Raw genomic sequence first — 25,602 nt, forward strand, 5'->3', positions numbered from 1 at the left:
CTTATGGATGATGGAGGCCACTGTGCTCATTGGGACCTTCAAAGCAGCAGAAATTTTTCTGTATCCTTCCCCCGATTTGTGCCTTGAGACAATCCTGTCTCGGAGGTCTACAGACAATTCCTTTGACTTCATGCTTGGTTTGTGCTCTGACATGAACTGTCAACTGTGGGACCTTCTATAGACATGTGTGTGCCTTTCCAAATCAGGTCCAGTCAACTGAATTTACCACAGGTGGACTCCAATGAAGCTGCAGAAACATCTCAAGGATGATCAGGGGAAACAGGAGGCATCTGAGCTCAATCTGAAGCTTCATGGCAAAGGCTGTGAATACTTATGTACATGTGCTTTCTCAATTTTTTTATTTTTAATAAATTTGCAAAAATCTCACATAAACTTTTTTCACGTTGTCATTATGGGGTGTTGTGTGTAGAATTCTGAGGAAAAAAATGAATTTAATCCATTTTGGAATAAGGCTGTGACATAACAAAATGTGGAATAAGTGATGCGCTGTGAATACTTTCCGGATGCACTGTATATGCATTTGTTACATAAAATTGTGTTCTAAAGTAAAGCGACATCTATAAATTAAATATATATATATATATATATAGATAGATAGATAGATAGATAGATAGATAGATAGATAGATAGATAGATAGATAGATAGATAGATAGATAGATAGATAGATAGATAGATAGATAGATAGATAGGAAAGGCACTAAGATAGATAGATAGATAGATAGATAGATAGATAGATAGATAGATAGATAGATAGATAGATAGATAGATAGATAGATAGATAGATAGATAGATAGATAGATAGATAGATAGATAGATAGATATGATCCTGCTTTTGCAAGTGCTGTTTAAAATTTGTGCTTGAAGATAAAGGTTTCCTCCCATCAGCCCCAGTGCACTCCTGCTGCCTGATGGGAATTGTAGTCCCAGAGTTGCCATAAAGTTTCAGACAAACAGTAAAATGGCTGCATCTCTCACTATCATCTGTGATGCTGTGATGAGATCAAAATGTAGGGGAGAAAAGGGTTTTTATGTTTATTGTGCTAAATACCTTTCTTCTTGACTCAATGGCGAGAATTTCAGTGGGCACTAATAAATATTTTTTTTTTTTTGCAAATGTCTGCTTGGAATTCTGGCTCGTCACTAAAAGGCTAAAAACAGCCGTTCTGCCATCCGTGGCGCCACTCCTATCACAGGCCAATTTCCAGACTCACACGTCTTTGGGATGTCGGAGAGAAACCCAAACAAACACAATGAATGTGAAATCTCTGGACCCTGGAGTGTTGCCCATTGAGTCACCATTAGACCCATCAGCCATCAGACTGGACTAAACACCCCAAATACCAAGTTGAGTGCCACCCCACCCACACTTTACTGTTATTAGTTGTATTTTTTGACTTTGCTTCATATTGCAGTTGCACCTTACCTTTAATTCCATCATCCATCAGATTGTTTATTATCAATTAACTCTTTTCTAATGAGCAGGGTCCCCAGATCAATTATCTCTCTTGAACTAAATTTGTTAGTAAGCAAATCAAAGAAAGAAATCCACGGTCCACCTTAATACTGTAAAAGGGCAAGTGTCTGTGTGTCTGCATATCTTTGTGCCAATAAAGTTGCTATGCCTCTATCATTCCAACAGATGATGCATCACAAACATTTGTAGTAATAAAATGCATTACATTTGACATTTCAACAGGTGGCACATCACAAGCATTAGCACTGCCTTTACTAATCCCATACCAAATGACATATAACAGAAATATATGTATTGCATTTGTCATTCTAACAGATGGCACATCGTAAACATTTGTATTAATAAAAGGCATTTACTTTTCCATTCCAACCGATGGCACACCAAAAACAACACTGCTTTTATGAATCTCATACCAATTGACATACAGTATAAAAGAAATATATGTATTGCATTTGTCATTCTAACAGATGGCATATCATAAACATTTGTAGCAATAAAAGCCATTTACTTTTCCACTTCAACAGATGGCACGCCAAAAACAACACTGCTTTTATGAATCCCATACCAAATGACATATAATAGAAATATATGTATTGCATTTGTCATTCTAACAGATAGCACGTCACAAACATTTATAGTAATAAAATGCATTACATTCATCATTTCAACATATGGCACATCTCAAGCATTAGCACTGCCTTTACTAATCTCATAACAGAGACATATGCATGATAGATAGATAGATAGATAGATAGATAGATAGATAGATAGATAGATAGATAGATAGATAGATAGATAGATAGATAGATAGATAGATAGATAGATAGATAGATAGATAGATAGATAGATAGATAGATAGATAGATAGATACTTTATTAATCCCAAGGGGTAATTCACATACTCCAGCAGCAGCATACTGATACAAAAAACAATATTAAATATTTGTCATTCCAATAGATGGCACATCATAAACATTTGTAACAATAAAAGGCATTTACTTTTCCATTCCAACAGAAGGCACACCAAAAACAACATTGCTTTTATAAATCCCATACTGAATGCCGTATAACAGAGACATTTGTATCACATTTATCATTCCAACAGATGGTAAATCATAAATATTAGCACGCCATGCACCCCCACCCCCAACCCTATCAGTATTTTCAGAAGCCCTCTTTGCCACCGTGGTCACCATACAGCCCACTAAGTTGATGGGCACTATGGAATCACAAGGTTCCTACCTTCACTTGCCAATAATTCAAAGCCTGACCCAAAGCAAGTCACTTCACCTGCCAGGATGCCAATGACCCAAATAAGAAAACAGCTTGTGGTGGTACGATAGACATTATATAATATCAAACACTGGTTCAGTGTGGCCATCACAATGTTGCTGTGGTGGCACTACAGCCTTGTAGTAAGGGGACCAGGATTTACCTTCTGGATCCTCCTTGCATGCAGCTGACATGCTCTCCCTGTGTCTGCATGGGTTGAAAATTCATGCAGGTTACATGGACTAGCCAGCCCAAATTAGACCCTGTGATGGACTAATGTCCTGTCCAATGCTTCTTCTTGCCTTGTGCCCGATGTTTGCTGAGATTGGCTCCATCTCAGCGACCCTACTCAGGATAAAATGGGTTTAATATGGCCGTGAGTGACCTCTGCACAAGTTGCAGCTGTATGGCCCCCTTAATTCTGCCATCCGTTCATGACAGGTCTGTAATGTAACATGTTTTCTGGACCCGCTTTGCCCGGTTTCGCGGTAATTCATCAACCGATCTTCATTTTATAAAACCGACATTCACCAAAATCAAAACACAATTTAGCAGAACCATTCTTCGCCATGACGAGGCGCTACATAAAATATGGATTCGTTATCAGTTCCTAAGTTCATTTTTACCTACAAACCAAACCCACGCGTTCGACCCTCCGGCTTGTTTGGCACGGTCGTGTCGGTTGTCAGCGTCTGCCCCTGATGAGACTGATTTAAAGTGACACGATCAGGACAAGCCTTCATTTCGATCCCAGCGAGAAGCCCACAGATTAAATAAAACTGTGCAGTCTTCTAGAAAACTTTATTGCTTCCAGATGGATACAAGCTTCGTCCCAGCGCTAATCTTCCTGTGCGCGCACACGGGGTGCCGTTTCCATATTACCATATTAATAACAAGCTGGCCGTCTCGAGCTCAATGGAAGAGGACGGGAACTGGAATGGCTTGAAGTCCGAGACAGGCTAGTGCCCCATAAATACGAGTCGCCATTGAACGCAACTCCATTTATGCGCTTTCTTTATATAAAAAAAAGCTTTCATTACAGGTCACCCCACTTTACAACTCACCGCAGAATGGCGTCTTCATTGCGTCTTCTCCGTTTATTACTTCAAGGTGAATTCTCACCAAACTCATCGGAGCAAACAGACTGCGCTGAAAATTGGCCCAAGCCAGATTTGTTTTGCCAGGTCAGATTGCACGCTCTTTGCCCCATGTTGTGTCATGCCATGTGTCGCCCTGCATGTTGTCTCATACCACATTTTCCACCTGTGTTTAGATGGTTTGGCTTTCCCAGACACCGAAAACATTATGTAAATTTTAAACGACTGCTGTCCAACACGCACACATCAGCCAAAACAGGGGCGACTGCGCTTTTGGGGGTCCTTCGGCAGGAACACACATTCGGTCGTTCGTCTGTGCGCTTCGACAAGCCGAGGAAAGAAAGAAAGAAAGAAAGAAAGAAAGAAAGAAAGAAAGAAAGAAGCCCAAAAGCGTCTGTCTATTCAAGACGTCCAGAAATAAGAATGGAATGGAAGAGGCCATCCTCGGCTGAAAAACGAGCAATCCAGTACACCAGCCGAATACTTCGCGATGCGCCAGAAAGGTAGCCATGTAAAAAGGATCATTGCTGGCCACTGCTACCTTCTCCAAGTTCACTTTCTATGGAAAAACAGAGCAAATAATCAGGCGCAAACTCCACCGAAAGACAGACAGACGGATACATATGGCACTATATGATGGACAGATACATGTGAATGGCGCTATAACAGAGAGACGAATAGAATAGGAACTACATAAAACAGATAGACTGATACACAGAAGGCAGATGTGAAAGGCACTATATAATAGTGGTATTAGTAGTAGTTCTATGTGTATAGAGGACAGTGAGATTCCGACTTGCGTATGCAACCAACACACAACACACGCCGATAGATGCGTAGATGTATAAGACACTATATCATAGTAGATAGATATGTAAGGCATTATATAGTACAAGTAGAAACAGAAATATGTGAAAGGCACTACAAAGTACATGGAAGGGTAGAAAAGACACTGGAGAATAGTTAGCTGTGAAAGGCACTATATTGATTGACTTATATAGGTAGAAGTCAAAAGCATGAAGTAGATAGATGGAAAACTCATTATAAAATACATGCAAAATATGAACAGAAAAGCCAAAATATAATAGATGCAAAAGGCACTATATAGACTGACATATAGTATAGATAGAGGTAAGAAGCACTAGAAAGACATCTAGAGGGAACTTTAAAATATTCAGACAGACAGACAGACAGACAGACAGACAGACAGACAGACAGACAGACAGACAGATAGATAGATAGATAGATAGATAGATAGATAGATAGATAGATAGATAGATGTGAAAGGCACTATATAATAGATAGATAGATAGATAGATAGATAGATAGATAGATAGATAGATAGATAGATAGATAGATAGATAGATAGATAGATAGGCACTGTATAAAAGAAAGAAAGAAAGAAAGAAAGAAAGAAAGAAAGAAAGAAAGAAAGAAAGAAAGAAAGAAAGAAAGTCACTCTATATTAGATAGATAGATAGATAGATAGATAGATAGATAGATAGATAGATAGATAGATAGATAGATAGATAGATAGATAGATAGGCACTGTATAAAAGAAAGAAAGAAAGAAAGAAAGAAAGAAAGAAAGAAAGAAAGAAAGAAAGAAAGAAAGAAAGAAAGAAAAGTCACTCTATATTAGATAGATAGATAGATAGATAGATAGATAGATAGATAGATAGATAGATAGATAGGCACTGTATAAAAGAAAGAAAGAAAGAAAGAAAGAAAGAAAGAAAGAAAGAAAGAAAGAAAGAAAAGTCACTCTATATTAGATAGATAGATAGATAGATAGATAGATAGATAGATAGATAGATAGATAGATAGATAGATAGATAGATAGATAGATAGACACTGTATGAAAGAAAGAAAGAAAGAAAGAAAAGTCACTCTATATTAGATAGATAGATAGATAGATAGATAGATAGATAGATAGATAGATAGATAGATATTGTATAAAAGAAAGAAAGAAAGAAAGAAAGAAAGAAAGAAAGAAAGAAAGAAAGAAAGAAAGAAGTCACTCTATATTAGATACATAGATATGAAAGGCCCTGTATAGTACAAGCAGATATACAGTACTGTAGATAGATATATCCTGAAGGACACTACATAGTACATAGCAGGGTAAAAAGATGCTGCATAATTGGCAGATAGTTATGAAAGGCGCTATAATAGTTGACCTACAGGCAAAAGTCAAAGCATTAGATTAAAAAACTACTTATAACACATAGTCAAATTGAAAAGGCACAATATATTGATATATAGAGGTTAAAAACACTAAAGATGTACAGACTGATAGACATTATATAACAGAATTGGAAAGGTACGATATACACACAGATAGAAAAGACACTATATAATAGAGAGATGTGAAAGGCACTATATAGGCAGATATTCGATGTTTTTTTGTTCAAAATTTCAAACATGGGATGTACTAAATCATGAATGTTGGACTCGTAAGGTGGACGTGATGAAGCTGCCAGGCTGCTCTCAAGCCCCCTATCGCCACCCCCACACACCAATTTCCTGCATTGACCCTTCTGCTCTCCATAAAAGGAGACGTTGGACTTTTTGGCTGTTTCAACACCGGCATGAAAACATTTTTTTTTTTTTTGCACATTATTTTGACCCAATTGGCTAAACACGTTTGTCCGTTACGCTGTTTAGAACATTTTAATCGTTTTAAGGCGAGAATAGGAAGTAACTGCCCCGAGTCAAAAAAATGAAGGGACGTCACTTTTGAAGAACATTGAACGTCCGGCCTTCCACCTGCTTTGCCAATCTCATATTTTTATTGGATAATTAATAATTAAGAAGACAAACAACTGATGAGGGGTGGCAGACTGTAGGGCGGTTCGTGCTGCAGTTCCTCGCAGAGACAGCATTTTGGTGGTTGAATCGCGTGCCTGGTCGCTGTCCGTGTGGAGTTTGCACGTTCTCCCCGTGTCCCTTTGTGTTTTCTCAGTTTTCGGGTTGTTCCTAACGGCAGGGTGAGCTCGTTTCTTATGGTGTCAGCCTGAGTTTGAATATATGCAGCGGCTTCTGTGATAGACCGGTATCCCTTCCAGAGTTGTTTCCTCTTTGTGCCTAATGCTGCTGGGATGGGCTCCTGCCTCCCTGAGCTGGATTAAACACCCCTGATAATTCCCGGTTGCGTTGTATTACAGGCGTTATGGAAGGCGCGGTATTTGAAGCAAACAAGTTTCGAGCTCAAGTTGGTGCACTCACTGATCATGGCGGCGGAGTGCGGTGAATGGCTGCATGTTTATTTGGAGGATATACTTGAATAAGAATGTCACTGGACTCCGTACTCGTGACAATACTGCCCCTATGAACCTTTAGATCTTTGAATCATTTGCATCCAGGTGCAATCCAGCATTATTTTCTAATAACGTTAGATGTTCGTCAATTCATATTAGGTTTTCCGATCAGGGTCCCACAGGGCTGCCCACTCCAACAAACTGTGGTCAGTCACTGCGTGTGAATTCACATTTAACACAACCCAATCACACCGACATCACCTGCATGTTTTGACCAAGTGATGGCAGTTGCTGAGTTTCAGACCTTAAAGCCACAGCGTGGGTGCCTGCAGTTAGAAGAGACAACGGTGCCCGCACCCTCCGGGCACAACGCTGAGGTCAGGTATAGCATGGCATACTGGTGAAGGGGCTTTGGACTGCAAACCCTAAACTTGTTTGTTCTGATCGCACTGCTGATACTGTGTGACCCTGAGCAGGTCACTTCACCTGCCTGTGCTCCAAAAATAAAAGAAACGGAACCAATTGTATCTCAGATAGTGTAAGTCGAATTGGATAAAAGCATCAGCCTAAATGATAAGGAGGGACACCCGCGAGCAGGGCTGTCACTAAAGTCCACGCAGCTGGCCCGACAGGAACGTCTTTTTGAAACGTTTTTGTTCACACTGGTGTGGTTTATTAAAACATTTAAACGGACACCGATGCCCTTTGTAACGTCACAGGATGTGCTGCCGCCCGCCGCCCCGGCGTGGACTGAAGCAGACTGCACGAATTTTAAACCTCCTGTATAAAGAAATTAAATCTGATGACGAAAAGTAATCAGATTACATATTTTTAGTACAGCAGATCAGAAAGGCTTATTAGTGTTACATAATTTATACAACCAAGCAGTTTACAAAGGCGCACCGGATGGCCTCGTCACAGCCGCGTGGAGCTGACGGCTACATCTGACCCCAAATGAGGGTCCCGCGTGGGAAGGTCCGCGCCGCGTCTGGTCGGCTCAGCACCTTCCGGAGGGAAGTCGGGGCAGAGTGGGCGAGCGTTCGGGAGGCTGAGGTGGGCTCTCTGTGACCCACCTATACATGGCATGAAGTGGACTGTGAGCAGCGCGAAGAGAGCGACGGACAAAAGGTCCTTAATCAATACATGCGAGTCCAAAAAGTGCTTTATTTTGAAAAATATTAATAACAATGACATCAACAATACAATAATAATAATAATAATAATGCCCATGGCCTTTAACTGCATTGATCAGTTTTTATGACCAATAATTAATGATGATAACGATGATTATCATTCAGTTATCAAACCTGATTGAAACAGATCATGGTGATTCATTTTAATAATAATAATAATACCCATGGCCTTTAACTGTATTGATCAGCTTTGATGACCAATAATTGATGATAATGATGATTATCATTTAATTATCAAACCTGATTAAAACAGATCATGGTGATTCATTATCATCATGATAATAATAATAAGAATAATAATAAGAATAATAATAATAATAATAATACCCATGGCCTTTAATTGCATTGATCAGCTTTGATGACCAATAATTGATGATGATAACGATGATTATCATTCAATTATCAAACCTGATTAAAACAGATCATGGTGATTCATTATCATCATGATAATAATAATAATAATACCCGTGGGCTTTAACTGGAATGGTCAGCTTTGACGAGCAATAAGGGATGAAGATGACCATGATTATCAATCAATTATCAAACATGATAAAAGCAAGTCTCAGTAGATAGGGCATTAATAATAATAATAATAATAATAATGCCTAAGACTTTTAACTGGACTGATCAGCTTTGATGAGCAATAAGTTATGAAGATCTAATATCAAACGTGATCAAAATAGGTCACAGCGTAGGGCATTATGATGATGATGATGATGATGATGATGATGATTAATGCTTTATATCCAGACCTAATTTGATCATGCTTGAAAACGGATTGATAATCATAATAATATTCATCACCCATCAATTATCAAAACTAATCAATCCATTTGAAGGTGATGGGCATTATTATTATTATTATTACTATAGAATGCCCTGAAACTGTGAACTGTATTGAGCATTTCTGATAAATTATGCAAAACAGTAATATTAAGAGTGTCTGTGGCCTTCATAGTATCATAATGCTTTATACCCTGGCTTGTTGTGAGCGTGGTTGATGATTGTTTGATCATCATCATCATCTTGTTGTCTTTACATTGATCCATCGATTATCAAAGCTGTGATCAACCCAACTGAAGGTCACGGACCATGAGCATTCTTATTCTTATTATCATCCATCAATTGTTAAATCCACTCAATCCAGCTCAGGACTGCTGGGAATTAATTTCTTACTGTTATTATAAATGAATAGATAACCGCCCTGCTCAATTATTACTATTAATAATTAAAACTTAGTCAGCTGCAAAATATTTTGAATATTATTATTATTATCAATTTCCAGGGTTATGTGGCATTACTATTAGAGCAGCTTTTCCGATTCAAGGTCGTGGCACGTTATTTTCTCGATGATGATTATTATGTTCTCCTCGTGCCTGCCCACGTGGGTTTCCTCTGGGTGGTCCGGTTTCCTTCCACAGTCCAAAGACATGTAGATTAGGTGGACTGGCAGCACTAAATGACCCTGATGTGTGTGTGTGTGTGTGTGTGTGTGTGTGTGTGTGTGTGTGTGTTCACTCTGTGATGGACTGGCAGCCTCTCCAGGTGTTTTTCTTACCGTGTGTCCAATGCTAGCTAATAGGCTCCAGCTTCCCCGCGACCCCTTTCAGGATAAAGTGGGTTTAGAAAATGGATGGATGATGATAATTATGATTTATTATTAAAACTATGCCCAGGGTGAAGATGCATTATTATTAGAGCATAACATTCTCAAACCTAATTTATCACATTAAGGGTCACTGCAACATGAAGTGAAAGCAAGGAGCCAACGCCGGGCAGGACGCCATTCCACAAGAGCGCCCATTCATTCGCACAGTCACACTGTCGATGGACGAAGGAGAGCTGGACTGATTGATCGTTCTATTAATTGGTTGATGGATTGACTTCAGGCAGCGTAGTGTGGCTTGTCTGCTAAGGTGCTGGACTGTAAACCCTAAGGCTGGCGGTTCAATGCCCGCCCTGACATTGCATAGCGCATGTTGAAAAGTGAACACTAGATATTTTTGATTTAGAAAGGCGCTATATAAAATAAGATGTGGTTTACCCCGTTCTTTAAAGACCCGACTCTGATAACTGAGCTAATCTTTCCTACCCCATATCCCCCCCCCCCTGACCCCCCCTCCCCACTTCAGCTATTCACTTCACATTGCGTCGCATAATAACGAGTTTCCATTTAAGAAGGCGACTCCCGTTATTCTTCTTTTGGGCTCGCTGACTTTATTTTTGCTTTGTTTGTGGCGCTCTCACCTTCAGACGGATTGCAGTGGGTTTTGGTGGTCGCGGTGGACCCTCGCTGTTTATGGTGACCGGCGGGCTCACAGAAGGACGACACTAAGAGCTGGCGCCGCTCCCTTCACTCGCGCTTTAATGGACGCATGCGGTCCTCGGGGCTTCAGTTGCCTCAACGGGACAAATCTCTTTATGCCGCGAGGACAGAGGGACATGGCCAGGATAAAAAACTCCTCGGGCAAAAGAAATTCATGTAAGCATAAAACAGGGAAAGCAGGCCGACGAGGCATCGCTGTGACTTTTTGGCACTTTTGCGCTAGCATTTGGTGCGGGCCATAGGGGGTGATTAGACGGAAGCTTTCTCTGTAATGAGCCTGGCCTAATAGCGCTGGTCGGCGCCACAGACGGCAGCGCTTGGCTAAATATGGAGCCATCAGCACCTTGGAGCATTTGCTGCTGACAGAAATGACAAGAGGTGCAGGCGAAAATGAAAATGTTGCAAGTGTACATTTTTAATCTAAATGGCCGTCAGCGTGGACACTTGACTCTCTTCATTGGGGGTCATTTTAACACTGACAGCCTTTAACACCTGAGCGGGGTTTTGCTTTTATTCATTCTGTTCTTGCATTTACTGGGAGGCTTTAAAGCAAACGGCGCCGATCAAATTAAATGAGGGACCCGCGGTCATAAATAACTGAAGAGCAAATGCAATCATCGTGAAAGACAACCTCCATCTTTTTTTTTTTTCTATAGTCTGCTCATCCAGTTCAGTATCTCAGCTGCTTTGGATGTGAGGTGGACACCAGCACTGGACGGGGTGTCCACACTTTCTCATACAGGATCACTAAAGAGCCCAATGCATGCCCCATGTATCTCAGGATCCCTTTCAAGCTACCACAACTACCCCTTTCTGCAGTGGGATGAGGGATGGGACAGAGACTGTTGTGGGTGGGGTCGGATGTCAGACCCCCTCCCAAATTTAAATATTTCTTGCTGCAGAACATGGGATGGGTGAAGTCTATGGCCAGATGCAAGATAGGGCAGGAACTGATGTGGGAGAAGTCTGCGGCCTGACGTGAGATAAGGTGGGGACTGATATGGGTGGGGTTGGATGTCAGAACCTTCCGATACTCAGGAATTCCTCACTGTAGAACATGGGATGGGTAGTGTCGGCTGGCAGGACTAGAAATGGATTGGGGACTGAAGTGGGTGGAGTTCTTCAGCCAGACATGAGATGGGGCAGGGGCAGTGGCTGGATACCACATGGGGTGGGTATTAATGTGGGCAGGGTCTGCTGCCAGACACAAGATGGCACAGGGAGCAGTGAGGGCAGGGTCAGATGTCAGGGCTGTTTCATATTTAGGAATTCCTCACTGCAGAACATGAGATGTGCGAGGTCAATGAAAGGACTCAACATGGGGTGGGGACTGATGTGGGTGTGGCCTACCATGAGAGGAGGTAATGACTGATTGGGGTGGGGTCAGAAGTCAGATCCCTCTCATATTCAGGAATTTCTCATGGTGGAACAAGGGATGAGCAGGGTGAGCCAGAAGAAATAAATATGGAGTGGGGACTGATGTGGGTAGGGGCCGCAGCCAGCCATAAGATGGGATGGGGACTCATGTAGGCAGGGTTAGATGTCAAAACCTTCCAATATTTGGGAATTCCTCACTGTAGAATATGGGATGGGTGGGGTCGGATGTCAGACCCCTCCTCCCCAATTTAAACATTTCTTGCTGCAGAACATGGGATGGGTGGCATCTGTGGCCAAATGCAAAATAGGGCAGAAACTGATGCTGGAGAAGTTCATGGCCTGACGTGAGTTAGGGTGGGGACTCATATGGGTGGGGTTGGATGTCAAAACCTTCCAATATTCGGAAATTCCTCACTGTAGAACATGGGATAGGTGGGGTCGGATGTCAGACCCCCCCCCCCTCCCAAATTTAAATATTTCTTGCTGCAGAACCTGGGATGGGTGGCATCTGCAAGATAGGGCAGAAACTGATGCGGGAGAAGTTCATGGCCTGACGTAAGATAAGAGTAGGGACTGATATGGGTGGGGTTGGATGTCAGAACCTTCCAATATTCAGGAATTCTTCACTGTAGTACATGGGATGGGTAGTGTCGGCTGGCAGGACTAGAAATGGATTGGGGACTGAAGTGGGTGGAGTTCTTCAGCCAGACATGAGATGGGGCAGGGGCAGTGGCTGGATAACAGATGGGGTGGGTATTAATGTGGGCAGGGTCTGCTGCCAGACACAAGATGGCACAGGGAGCAGTGAGGGCAGGGTCAGATGTCAGGGCTGTTTCATATTTAGGAATTCCTCACTGCAGAACATGAGATGTGCGAGGTCCATGGAAGGACTCGAGATGGGGTGGGGACCGATGTGGGCATGGCCTACCATGAGCTGAGGCAATGACTGATAGGGGCGGGGTCAGAAGTCAGATCTCTCCCCTATTCAGGAACATGGGATGAGCAGGGTCAGCCAGAAGAAATAACTATGGAGTGGGGACTGATGCGGGCAGGGTCTGCGGCTAGATACGAGATGGGATGGAGACCACTGTGGGCAAGGTCAGATGTTAGACCTCGCCCATTTTCAGACCAGGAGATAAGAAGGGGACTGATGTGGGTGGCGTTGAATGTCAGACCCCTGCTGTATTTAGTAATCCTGAATGAGGAATACAAGGGTCCCTTTTAGGACCTCTCACCCACAGGGGGTGTAAAGGGTCCAATTCCAACTCCTCAGGCTATTCAGAGGATCATTACAGTTTTTTCGATTCACAGCACATATGCCCGAGAGTGAATAAGCAATGGAGACGAGAGAAGATGGAAGTTTGTCAGACTCTAGTAAGACAAAGGCGGGTTGTGTTTGTCAAACACGTGGCACTGGCACACGTACAGAAAACCAACACACAGCACTCAATACACAGCGCTGTACAATGGCGATAAAAATAAAATAGACATCAAATTAAAAAGTAAAAACATCGTTCAGCCCGCACTAATCAGTTAATACCTCGTAGCTATCTAAGGTACAACTGCACCGAGGCCGATGTGTGATGCTGCTTAGTGAAAAGAGAGAGCTGACAAACTGCTGAACTTACTATTTGAAGAGTTCAACTGAACATTAGCTGGCGTCACATTTCAAAGTCGTGGCGAACAAAGAAAAGTGTGAGATAAACACATTTAAACATTTAAGGTAAGGTAACCCCCCTGTAATAATTTCTCCATTTCACATACAGCATGCACATAAATATTATTTTAGTTATTATAGTTATGTACAGTTCATGTCAGAAGTTTCTACACACTCAGGCAGGGCCGGTGCCACCATTGAGGCAAACTGGGCATTCGCTTAGGGTGCCAATCATAGGGTGCCGAGCGTAAGGTGTGGATCATAGGGTGTTGATCATAGGGCACTGATCATAGGGTGCCAGTCATAGGGTTCTGATCATAGGGCACCGAGCATAGGGCGCTGATCATAGGGTGTTGATCATAGGGCACTGATCATAGGGTGTTGATCATAGGGTGCCAATTATAGGACGCGGATCATAGGACGTGGATCATAGGGTGCCAATCATAGGGCGCTAATCATAGGGCACTGAGCATAGGGTGCTGATCATAGGGTGTTGATCATAGGGTGCCAATCATAGGACACGGATCATAGGGTGCGGATTATAGGGCATTGATCATAGGGCACCGATCATAGGGTGCCAATCATAGGGCGCTGATCATAGGGCACCGAGCATAGGGCACCGATCATAGGATGCGGATCATAGGGCACCGATCATAGGGTGCTGATCATAGAGCACCGAGCATAGGGCGCTGATCATGGGGTGATGATCATAGGGTGCCAATCATAGGGCGCTGATCATAGGGTAATCATAGGGTGCCAATCATAGGGCGCTGATCATAGGACACTGAGCATAGGGCGCCAATCATAGGACGCGGATCATAGGATGCGGATCATAGGACACGGATCATAGGGCGCGGATCATAGGGTGCGGATCATAGGGTGCCGATCACAGGGTGCCGATCATAGGACGTGGATCATAGGGCGTTGATCATAGGGCGTTGATCATAGGGCACCGATCATAGGGTGCCAATCATAGGGCGCTGATCATAGGGCACCGAGCATAGGACACCGATCATAGGATGCAGATCATAGGGCACCGATCATAGGGTGCTGATCATAGGGTGATGATCATAGGGTGCCAATCATAGGGCGCCAATCATAGGACGCGGATCATAGGGTGTTGATCATAGGGCACCGATCAAAGGGAGCCAATCATAGGGTGCCGATCACAGGGCGCTGATCATAGGGTGTTGATCATAGGGCACCGAGCATAGGGTGCTGATCATAGGGTGCTGATCATAGGGTGCCGATCATACGACGCGGATCATAGGGCGCCAATCATAGGGTGTTGATCATAGGGCGCCGAACATAGGGTGTTGATCATAGGGTGCCGATCATAGGATGCAGATCATAGGGCACCAATCATAGGGCGCCGATCATAGGGCGCCGATCATAGGGCGCCGATCATAGGGCGCCGATCATAGGGCGCCTTTGGGGGGGGGCTTGGGGGAGGTTTTGATTTTGGTCTGTTTTGGGGATCCTAGACACACAGGTTAGCTACCAAACACTCGGGTTGGCACACTAATAAGTTTGGCCTGGGGGGCGAAATAACCTAACACTGGCACTGCACTTCTTTAAAACTCACTTTATAAGCCCATCACAGATTTTATACTAACAAACTATAAATTCAACAATTCGTTTAAGACGTCTACTTTGTGCAGGGCAAAAGGAATTTTTTCCAACAATGTCCACAGACCTCTGAGTGAGTGTTTTGGTTTTTATTGGCCGTATCACAATTCTGGTGGGTCCACTCGGGTCTCCAACAATGAGGGTCCTGCAAGCCGGATCACCCTCGGGTAATCGTGCCACATAGCCATAGTGTCATAACTGACAGTCCCTCACAATGCAGGTCATGTGCCTCATCCGGGACTCCGTGAGCAACAAAAAATGTCAAACCAGCAGGAGCCAAGGATTCTCTGAAGAGACACAGGAGTCCAGTCTTCATCTCAGGTCACTAGATAGCGTCCATGACTCACAAACAGGAAGCACCAGGACTCTAAAGACCTGGCCATCGGAACTTACTTTATTCTTTGATAATTACTTTTGGCTAATTTTATTCTTACATTTTTTCATTTTTCTTTCTTCATCTTATAAAGCACTTTGAGCTGCACCATTTGTTTGAAAACGTGCTAGAGAAATAAATTTTGTTGGTGTTGTCAGCATTGATGGTTGCAGGCAGTGATTAAGCTGGACATAGTGGACACACCATCACAAGGCAACAAAACTTGAAGCAAATAACATTTTAAATCAGAGACTAACCTGTCCGGGGTGGCACGGTGGCACAGTGGGTAGCGCTGTTGCCTCGCAGTAAGGAGACCTGGGTTCGCTTCCCGGGTCCTCCCTGTGTGGAGTTTGCATGTTCTCCCCGTGTCTGCGGGGGTTTCCTCCCACAGTCCAAAGACATGCAGGTTAGGGGCATTGGCGATCCTAAATTGTCCCTAGTGGGTGTGAGTGTGTGTGCCCTGCAGTGGGCTGGCGCCCTGCCCAGGATTTGTTCCTGCCTTGCACCCTGTGCTGGCTGGGATTGGCTCCAGCAGACCCCAGTGTTAGGATATAGTGGGTTGGATGATGGATGAATGGACTAACCTGTCCATTATTTTTGTAAGCGTCCACTACGTTAAGTTCCTACTATTTTTCCCTCACAACGACTTACAACTTGGATAACGCAAACCACAAGATTTGCCGCTGGGGAAATCAGTTTACCGGCACTGTGACAAAAGTGATTTGTGAACACCCGACGGTAAAAGGGAGGCAATCAATACCTTGAAAGTGAATGCATTGGTTGTTGTACGCATCTTCTGGTGTAATTTTGTCCCACGCTCTTAGTTTGTGACCCCCAAAATCTCTGGGAACTTGCTGTCCAGGAAAACTGCCTCATTTAATTTTATTTTTGCCAAAGGGTATTTTTTTTATTCAGCTTGTTTTTATTATGTAAAACACATGCAGTAAAAAAAAATATATACACAATTTTTAAGAATTGATTTTGGGGGAGGCAAATGTGTTAGGACCCCTGCAGGCCTCCATGGTACCAAACATGGTTCATTAGCATATTACAACGAATATAACAAACTAATTGATGAGCACAATATCACCTTGGGGACATCAACTTTCTTCTGATAGCTCAAGTAACAAACTAAAAATAAAACTCTAAGGGTGTGCTCTGCCTGTCACATGATTGCTCAAAAACTTTGATCTTGGTCTTCCTCCAAATCTCATGACATGAAACCTGCTGGTGAAGCAAAAACTTTAGGAAGTGTCAACCTCCATGAAGTTATCGGAGTTCATGGCTTCTTTACAGCAAAACTGCTTAAGAGGGTGACATGCAGAAAGGAGGCGACATCTGCTGAGCATGAAGCGCATTGCTGAAGCCTATCATTGGAAGAAGAAGGTGAGCAGCAGCGCCATCTGCTGAACGTCAAGTACAGGACAATGAATCACGTGAGACAAACGCAAAAAATGTAGGAAGTGTCAACCTCTATGAAGTGATCGGAGTTCATGGCTTCTTTACAGCAAAACTGCTTAAGAGGGTGACATGCAGAAAAGAGGCGACATCTGCTGAGCATGAAGCGCATTGCTGAAGCCAATCATTGGAAGAAGAAGGTGAGCAGCAGTGCCATCTGCTGAACATCAAGTACAGGACAATGAATCACGTGAGACAAACGCAAAAAATGTAGGAAGTGTCAACCTCTATGAAGTGATCGGAGTTTGTGGCTTTCTTACGGCAAACTGCTTGAGAGGATGACATGCAGAAAGGAGGTGACATCTGCTCAGCATGAAGCACGTTGCTGAAGCCAATCATTGGAAAAAGAAGATGAGCAGCAGTGCCACCTGCTGAGCGTCAAGTACAGGACAATGAATCTTGACACAAACGCAAAAAATTTAGGAAGTGTCAACCTCTATGAAGTGATCGGAGTTTGTGGCTTTCTTACGGCAAACTGCTTGAGAGGATGACATGCAGAAAGGAGGCAACATCTGCTGAGCATGAAGCACATTGCTGAAGCCAATCATTGGAAAAAGAAGATGAGCAGCAGTGCCATCTGTTGAGCGTCAAGTACAGGATAATGAATGCACGTGAGACAAAGGCAGGCAAATACCTGGGCAAACTGACCTCAGCTTGTGCCACACACCGTGAGGGCACAAAACAGAACACCAGCGGTGACATCTCTCTATGTTGTGTTACATTTAACTGGATGTCAGAGGTGGGAATAACATCACATCCGAGTTGCCTACGTTCCATTTAAACATTTGGAAAAATAATACAGACTCCTCCTGAAAATTATTTGTTGTGCTACTGAGCAACCCATTACATGGTATTTTGCACATCCAAATGCCGTAGCGAAATATCCACAGATAGAAGTTGGACAGCACTGTGTGTACGACTGACTTAATGAGACCAAAACTGACAGAAGTGCTAATAAATAGGGTACAACTGTAGCTGTCACTAAAGCTCACGATGTATGTGGCCATTTTGTTGACGTCGTAATCTGAAATCGAACAAACTCGGACTTGAAAGACCACCCCAGAGTTTACGAGGGCAGAAACCCGACTTGCAAGTGCGTTCTAGTTACTGTAAAAATTTCAAATAGGAACTCAAAAATTCCGGCTTCCCGGTTCAATTGGAATGCAAGCCAAACACAGGAGGCGCTCAAGTGACAAAAAACGATAAGCAATTAGACAGTGAGGTCCATAAAAAAGTGAGAGGTAGGCCTGAATATGGGGCCATGGAGTAGGAGGGCTAATACAGTGGGCTCATCAGCATGCTAGATACGATGCGGAATGGCAAAGTATTCCGACAAACGAGGAGAACATCAAAAACTCACAAATTCCACCCGTTACTTTCACATCCTTGCAATGGTGTTTGCTTGAAGAGCGCCACCTGTGAGAGTTACATCAGCGAGGGGCTCACTGTGCTCCTGAAAACAAAATGGAAATGATGTTTGGCTTGCTGTACATGAACCACCAGCACTAGTGACAGACATTAGAACTTTGACAGGAACCGAATGAAGAAACCATGTAGAGCACATACGACGTATCAACAGCTTCTTGACTTCTGCAATGATGGAAGCCCCTGTCGATAATCTCCTAGGACACAGCGCATACGTTTTCACTTGCCTTTAATTTTAGGACCGGACGTCCGCTTCTTAGATTATTTAAAGGCCTGTGCCCGCTTCCATAGATAGATAGATAGATAGATAGATAGATAGATAGATAGATAGATAGATAGATAGATAGATAGATAGATAGATAGATAGATAGATAGATAGATAGATAGATAGATAGATAGATAGATAGATAGATAGATAGATAGATAGATAGATAGATAGATAGATAGATATAGATAGATTTACCAGGGGGTGGCAGAGCTCAACAAACCCTTTCTGTCTTTCCTCTGCAGAACAGTTACGGGAAATCCCCACTGGCCCCGATGACATCACTTCCAGTTCTAATGATGTCACTTCCGGCCCCGGCCCCAATGATGCCACTTCCCAGTCATGATGACATCACTTCCTCTGCCTAACCATAAAACCGCCATTTTGTTTCATCCAGTCAGTTCTGTCTTGGACTCAAATCTCTATACAACGCTCGCATTTAACTGCCTACTTTTTGCAGCCTGATTTCAAATATACGGGTGGCTGTCCCAAGCCTTTTTTGTGGTGTTTGTCTGTTTATTTGACACTATGGATGCTCTTTTATTGTAATGTCTTAATATTATTGATGACTGGTGTCACACACGTACACTAGGTAGGCAGTCAAACGGTTTGAATCAGGGTGTTGAGACGCTGGACTGGTGGGTGGCACGGAGCACTAATCTCCCTCCTTTTCTTCCTACAGACCCAAACAACAAAAAACACCTCATTTTTGCCTGACTTCACTTCTGGTTCCTTCTGATGACCTCACGTCTGGTTCCTTCTGATGACCCCACTGCTGGTTCCTTCTGATGACCTCACTTCCGGTGTCTGTTGATGACCTCACTTCCGGTTCCTTCTGATTACCTCATTTCTGGTGTCTGTTGATGATTTCACTTCCGGTTTCTTTTGATGACCTCACTTCTGGCCCCTTCTGATGATCTCACTTCTGGCCCCTTCTGATGACCTCACTTCTGGCCCCTTCTGATGACCTCACTTCTGGTTCCTTCTGATGTCCTCACTTTCTGCCGTCTGTTGATGACGCCACTTCCAGTTCCTTCTGATGACCTCAACTCCGGCCCCTTCTGATGACCTCACTTTCCGGTGTCTGTTGATGATGCCACTTCCAGTTCCTTCTGATGACCTCACTTCTGGTGTCTGTTAATGACCTCACTTCTGGTGTCTGTTGATGATTTCACTTCTGGCCCCTTCTGATGACCTCACTTCCGGTTCCTTCTGATGACCTCACCTCTGGTGTCTGTTGATGACCTCACATCTGGCCCCTTCTGATGACCTCACTTCCGGTGTCTGTTGACGACGACACTTCTGGTTCCTTCTGATGACCTCACTTCCGGTTCCTTCTGATGACCTCACTTCCGGTGTCTGTTGATGATCTCACTTCTGGTGTCTGTTGATGACCTCACTTCCGGTTCCTTCTGATGACCTCACTTCCGGTTCCTTCTGATGACCTCACTTTCCGGTTTCTTCTGATGACCTAACTTCCGGTGTCTGCTGATGATGCCACTTCCAGTTCCTTCTGATGACCTCACTTCCGGTTCCTTCTGATGACCTCACTTCTGGTGTCTGTTGATGACCTCACTTCTGGCCCCTTCTGATGACCTCACTTCTGGGGTATGTTGATGACACCACTTCTGGTTCCTTCTGATGACCTGACTTCCAGTTCCTTCTGATGACTTCACTTCTGGTTCCTTCTGATGACCTCACTTCTGGTGTCTGTTGATGATCTCACTTCCGGCCCCTTCTGATGACCTCACTTCAGGCCCCTTCTGACGACGTCACTTCCAGCCCTTTCGATGATCTCACACAACGTCCTGCCCATCAATACGCCCTTCTACAAAACCAACCAGCTTACTCCCTCAATCTGTCCAAAAATTGACCTAAGATCAGTCTCTTAAGATTACTCTCTTTCGATATATGGGGTGGATCCCCAAAACATTATCTTTGGTTTTTGTACTTTATTGGCACTGGTCACCTTTTCCTGCAATAGGGGGTCATATGTGGGATGTTGATGTAATGGAGTTGAAGGTGACTGTGAGGAGAGGTGAAGAGAGGAACTGTAAAGGAGAGGAAGAGGAGAATCAAGGGAGAGGAAAAACTAACAAGATTGTATGGTGCATCTGTTCCAGCTTTATAACGCTTATGGAGATCAGCAAGCTGTTTTGGGGGCCCACTTGGTGCAAACTTTACAGAACCCTAACTCATCGTGCACTACGGCGTGTGCAGATCCACAAGCTGATACCCAGATGTACAGCGGACAACGTCATCTGTCGGTCTTCTGTGATGAAGGCAATCGCCATGTCGATGTGGGCTTATATGTGTGGTTGTTGGTGGTCCACCAGGTCGAGCTTCATCGGTTCCACTCGTTCTTCTTGCTTTAAACCTTTCTATCTATTCATAAAGTTGCTGTTTTCACTTCCGTACCGAGCCAACATCTTTTGGTGAATTTCCGCAGGTCTCACTCTCTTGGCCCTAGCAAATCTCATTACGGCACAATGTTCATCAATGGTGTAATCCCATAGAGGAGTGTCCATATTCATTTGATGTTCAGCTAGAAACATGGCAGAGTGCTGCACTGTGCCCACTCAAACTACCCATAAGCCATTGCGAATGTGTTGTCAGCTTCTATCCATCCATAATAAATTTGATACATTGTGTGATACATTGCAGCAGCATATTGAAGCCTGTGATAGAAAGGTGACAGTGCCACCATCACAGGTAGGACCAAATGCCACCAGGCGTACAGACGTTAGGTCTCCTGAACATCTGATTCAGAGCAGGGTTGTGAGTGGCAGTGCCCGGGTTCAAACCCTATGGACAGATCCAATCAGGGCTATTAGTGTATATGGATAGCAATTCATGTCCCCATACATCTAACAGATTAAGGCCATGTCACATTATGTCACTTTTTCCAGGGATTTTCCACCCGTAGATTTCATTTACATAATCTTTGTAAAGGTGGAGGCGGTGTGCTGCCATAAAACAAAGTCGTGTAGTATGACTCACTCCAACTAAGAGGAACACAGAGGAATAAGGAACGCCGGTGTTTTGGACCTCACAAACAGGAGAGAAGCTCATCTGCCGGATGTCTCATGAGTCAGGGGCATCTTGTGTGTGTGCCCAAGGGCCCAGTGACAGTAAGGGGCCTTGTCACATAGAAACCCCTTCCTACTCAATGAAAGAATGGAGTATCCACTCCCCGAAATGATCAAGAGGGACCACCCTGAGCAACTCACTAGTAATGTAATGACCAGGGTTTGGGGTGATGAAGCGATCAGGTCTTGCACTGAAATCAAAAGTGAGAAATAACGCACTACAATAAATGAGTTGGCATCCTTGGGCTGCATTGTTAAAAGTGTCATTAGCTCTCAGTCACCCAGGGGACTGTGGGGGTCTCGGTCGGGTATTAAATACCATAACAGAATGGTTGAACTCACTGTAGCTGCTAACCCTTCATAAAACACCAGTTCCTTACTGGTCGTCAGAAAAAGAGTCGAACACAGCTGTGCTGGAAAGTCATTACACAGTCACTAAAGGTGACATGCCAAGAGATTTTCAGTCATGCAAACTGACACGGGCCAGTGACGAGATCAACAAACGCAGTCGACAAGTCTGACATACCCTCCAACTAGAAGTCATGTGATGTGACATCGGCTTCAGTCAAATAATGATATTAATTACATTATATACAGTATGGCTGCGGTGGGTTGGCACCCTGTCCGGGATTGGTTCCTGCCTTGTGCCCTGTGTTGGCTGGGATTGGCTCCAGCAGACCCCCGTGACCCTGTGTTTGGATTCAGCGGGTTGGAAAATGGATGGATGGATATACAGTATGGGGTGGCACTGTGGCACAGTGGTCAGTGCTGTTTCCTCACAGTTCCAAAAGCCAGGCTTTGAATCCCGGCCCACTCACTCTCAGTGCAGGGTTTGCATGTTCTCTCTATGATCTTGTGGATTCTTCCTCAGGTGCAACACCACCACCCCATACCCCTAACACACACACACACATTAAATGGCATATCTAAGTTGTCCAACCATGAGGGCATATGTGCAAGTGGTGGCCAGTGTGCTCCCTAATTGACTGGCACCTCTTCGTGGCTTAACCTCTGAAACGCTGAGCTAAGTGATTTGAGAGTGATAATGTGATGTTGTATTATGGAAGCCGAAAACTAGAAATACAAGAAGAGACACAAGAGAAGAAGCCAAGCCAAACATAACTGGACATTTAGAGCCTGAAAGGCGCTATAAATACGAGAGCTCCTCGAATGAAAGATAAGTCACTTTAGTGCACAGTTTTGGGATTGTGTAGAAAGCTGAAAAGATGAGTAACAATAAAAGTAGGTTCCTTTAAAAGAGTTACAGGGGACATGTGGTATACAGAGGAGTGGCCACCAAAATGTGGCATATGGAGGAGTGACAAAGAAGGAATGATGTCAGGGGAGTGTCACACAGACAAGTGACAAAAGGTAAACAGTTATACAGAGGAAGTGCACAAGGAGAGGAGTGACACTGGACTAGTGTTATAGAAATGAGTGACACTGGGACTGTGTTTAACAAAAGAGTGACAAGGCAATGGTATTAGTCAGAGGAGTGACAAGGGCATACATGTTAGAAAAGAGAGGAAGAGAAAGTGTGATATAGAGAGAGGAGCAACACAGGAGAATGACATCATAAATTGTGTCATATAGAGGAGTGACGGCGGGGGGGGGGGGGGGTCTGTGGTGTACACAGAGGTGACACAAGGAGGGCATTACACACAGGAGTGACACTGGAATTGTGTGAACCAGAAGGGTGACAGTGTAGGGGTGAAGGCCACACAAACGAGTGACAGGCAAAGTGTGTGATACGCAGGAGTGACACCAGAGGTGTGCGCAGCAAAGGGCTTGCAAATTAAACTTGTTTTATCTTTAATTTCAACTTGAAAAATTTAAGTAATTATTTTTAAAATGAATTATTCAAAAAATATAGAAACATTGAAATTATCAGTATTAAATAAAAGCCACAGAAATGCAATAACGGGAATGCTTTTTATTTATTTATTTAATATTTTCATTAATTATAAATATATTTTTTATTTTTTAATTATTTTTATTTTTATACTTTATTTTTCTTTAATATTGCATAACTTCGTATTTTTTAACTTTAGTTTTATTTTAGATATTTTTACTTTTACTTTATATTTTATAAAATAATTAATTTATAAAAGTAATTATTTTGTAAGTTATTAAGTTATATTAGATTGATTTATTTGTTTACATTTATATTATACCGATTTATTTTTATTTTATTTGGTTAATATTGATATAATTTAGCCATGTATTATGTTGATTGTATTGAATTACTTAATATAATAAATGTATTTTTTGAAAAACACAGAAACTTTAAAATTACCTTTATTAAATAAAAGCTATAAATCAATGTCATTTATTTATTCATTTGTTTGTTTGTTTATTTAACTTATATTTTATTTTTACTTAAGTACTGATGTTTCTTACATAGATCATTAATTGATAAATTTATTTTTCATTTTTACTTATTTATTTCTAATTACTTGAATGGGTTGAATGATTTATTTTATAAATACAGTTTATTTATTTATGTTGGTTACATTGACTTATTTTTTACCTATTTATTTGTATTTATTTGAATGTTTCATTTTTATAAAAGCAGTTTATTTTATTTATTTATGTTTATTATATTGATTTATTTTTACTTATTTGAATAATTTATTTTTAGAAATGCAGTTTATGTTTGTTAAATTGACTCATTTTTACTAATTTTTGTATTGATTTAAATAATTTATTTTTATAAACAAAGCCATCATTTTATTTTATTTATTTATTTTTATTATAATGATTTATTTGTATCTATTTCTTTTTATTTGAAAGATTTGAATCACTTATTTTTATAAATGCAGTTTATTTTATTTTATTTTATTTGTTTGCTGTATTGGTTTATTTTTTACCTGTTTATTTTTATTTATTCAAATGATTTACTTAAAAAAAATTAGTAGTATTTCTTTATGCTTATTATATTGAATTATTTATTTTTACATATTAATCATTTAGAAAAGATAAGAACACTGAAGCTCCATTTACTAAATAACAGCAAAAACTAGGAATCAAAAATATTATTTATTTGATTTGTTTATATTTTTTATTTGATTTATTTATTTATGTGTGTTTTTTAGTTAGTTAATATTTACATAATGTAGTTGTTTATGTTGATTATATTAAATGATCTGATTTTTGAATTAAAAAGACATAGGAATGTTGAAATTACCATTATTAAATAAATGTAACAGCTACAGGTGTCGTGCTTTAGGTGTCGGTGAACGATTTTTCTTTTTCTTCAGTAAGTCAAACCCTCCTTTAAAACACCACATTGTGTTCACTCGGGTGGTCTTTTGTCTTTTCGACTAAATGTAAAAACAGTGAAGTGTTATGAAGAAGCAGAAGAAAATCAGGGAGGGGGCAAAGACTTTTTCACGGCACACTCTGCAATCCCGAGCCCTTTAAAGGTCGAGCCCACCTGTTTCTTTGTTTGTACAACTGACGTCCACAGTGATGGAGGTCTTATATTCTGTCGGTTACAAATCTGGCCAAATGGTTTGATGGAACCCTCGCCAACAAAACCCCAACCTTAATAGATGGCTACAGGATGCGGACAAGACCACCTGACCAGGAACACTCAAGGAGTGGACTTACTAGCATGGAATCCCACCAAGAATACAGTTGCCACTGATGTAGTGTGAACTTTCAATCTCCACCATCATTAGAAC

At 42.2% G+C, this 25,602-nt stretch overlaps 1 protein-coding gene across 3 annotated transcripts in view; it reads right to left on the reverse strand.

The window, feature by feature from the left end:
* The window catches only part of cerkl (ceramide kinase-like), a 230,398-nt gene that overhangs the window by 173,688 nt on the left and 31,108 nt on the right, over positions 1–25,602 (reverse strand). The window contains exon 1 of one of the 3 annotated variants that reach the window (XM_051930643.1): positions 3,832–3,988. The exons of the other annotated variants lie outside the window; for them this stretch is intronic. Within the exon in view, the coding sequence (XP_051786603.1) occupies positions 3,832–3,898 (67 nt within the window). The 5' untranslated portion in view covers positions 3,899–3,988. Of the gene's footprint in view, positions 1–3,831; positions 3,989–25,602 lie in introns of those variants that run through there. 3 annotated transcript variants of the gene reach the window in all.

The sequence above is a fragment of the Erpetoichthys calabaricus genome, chromosome 8 (genome assembly GCF_900747795.2).
Source record: "Erpetoichthys calabaricus chromosome 8, fErpCal1.3, whole genome shotgun sequence".
In the NCBI taxonomy this organism is placed as follows: Eukaryota; Metazoa; Chordata; class Cladistia; order Polypteriformes; family Polypteridae; genus Erpetoichthys; species Erpetoichthys calabaricus.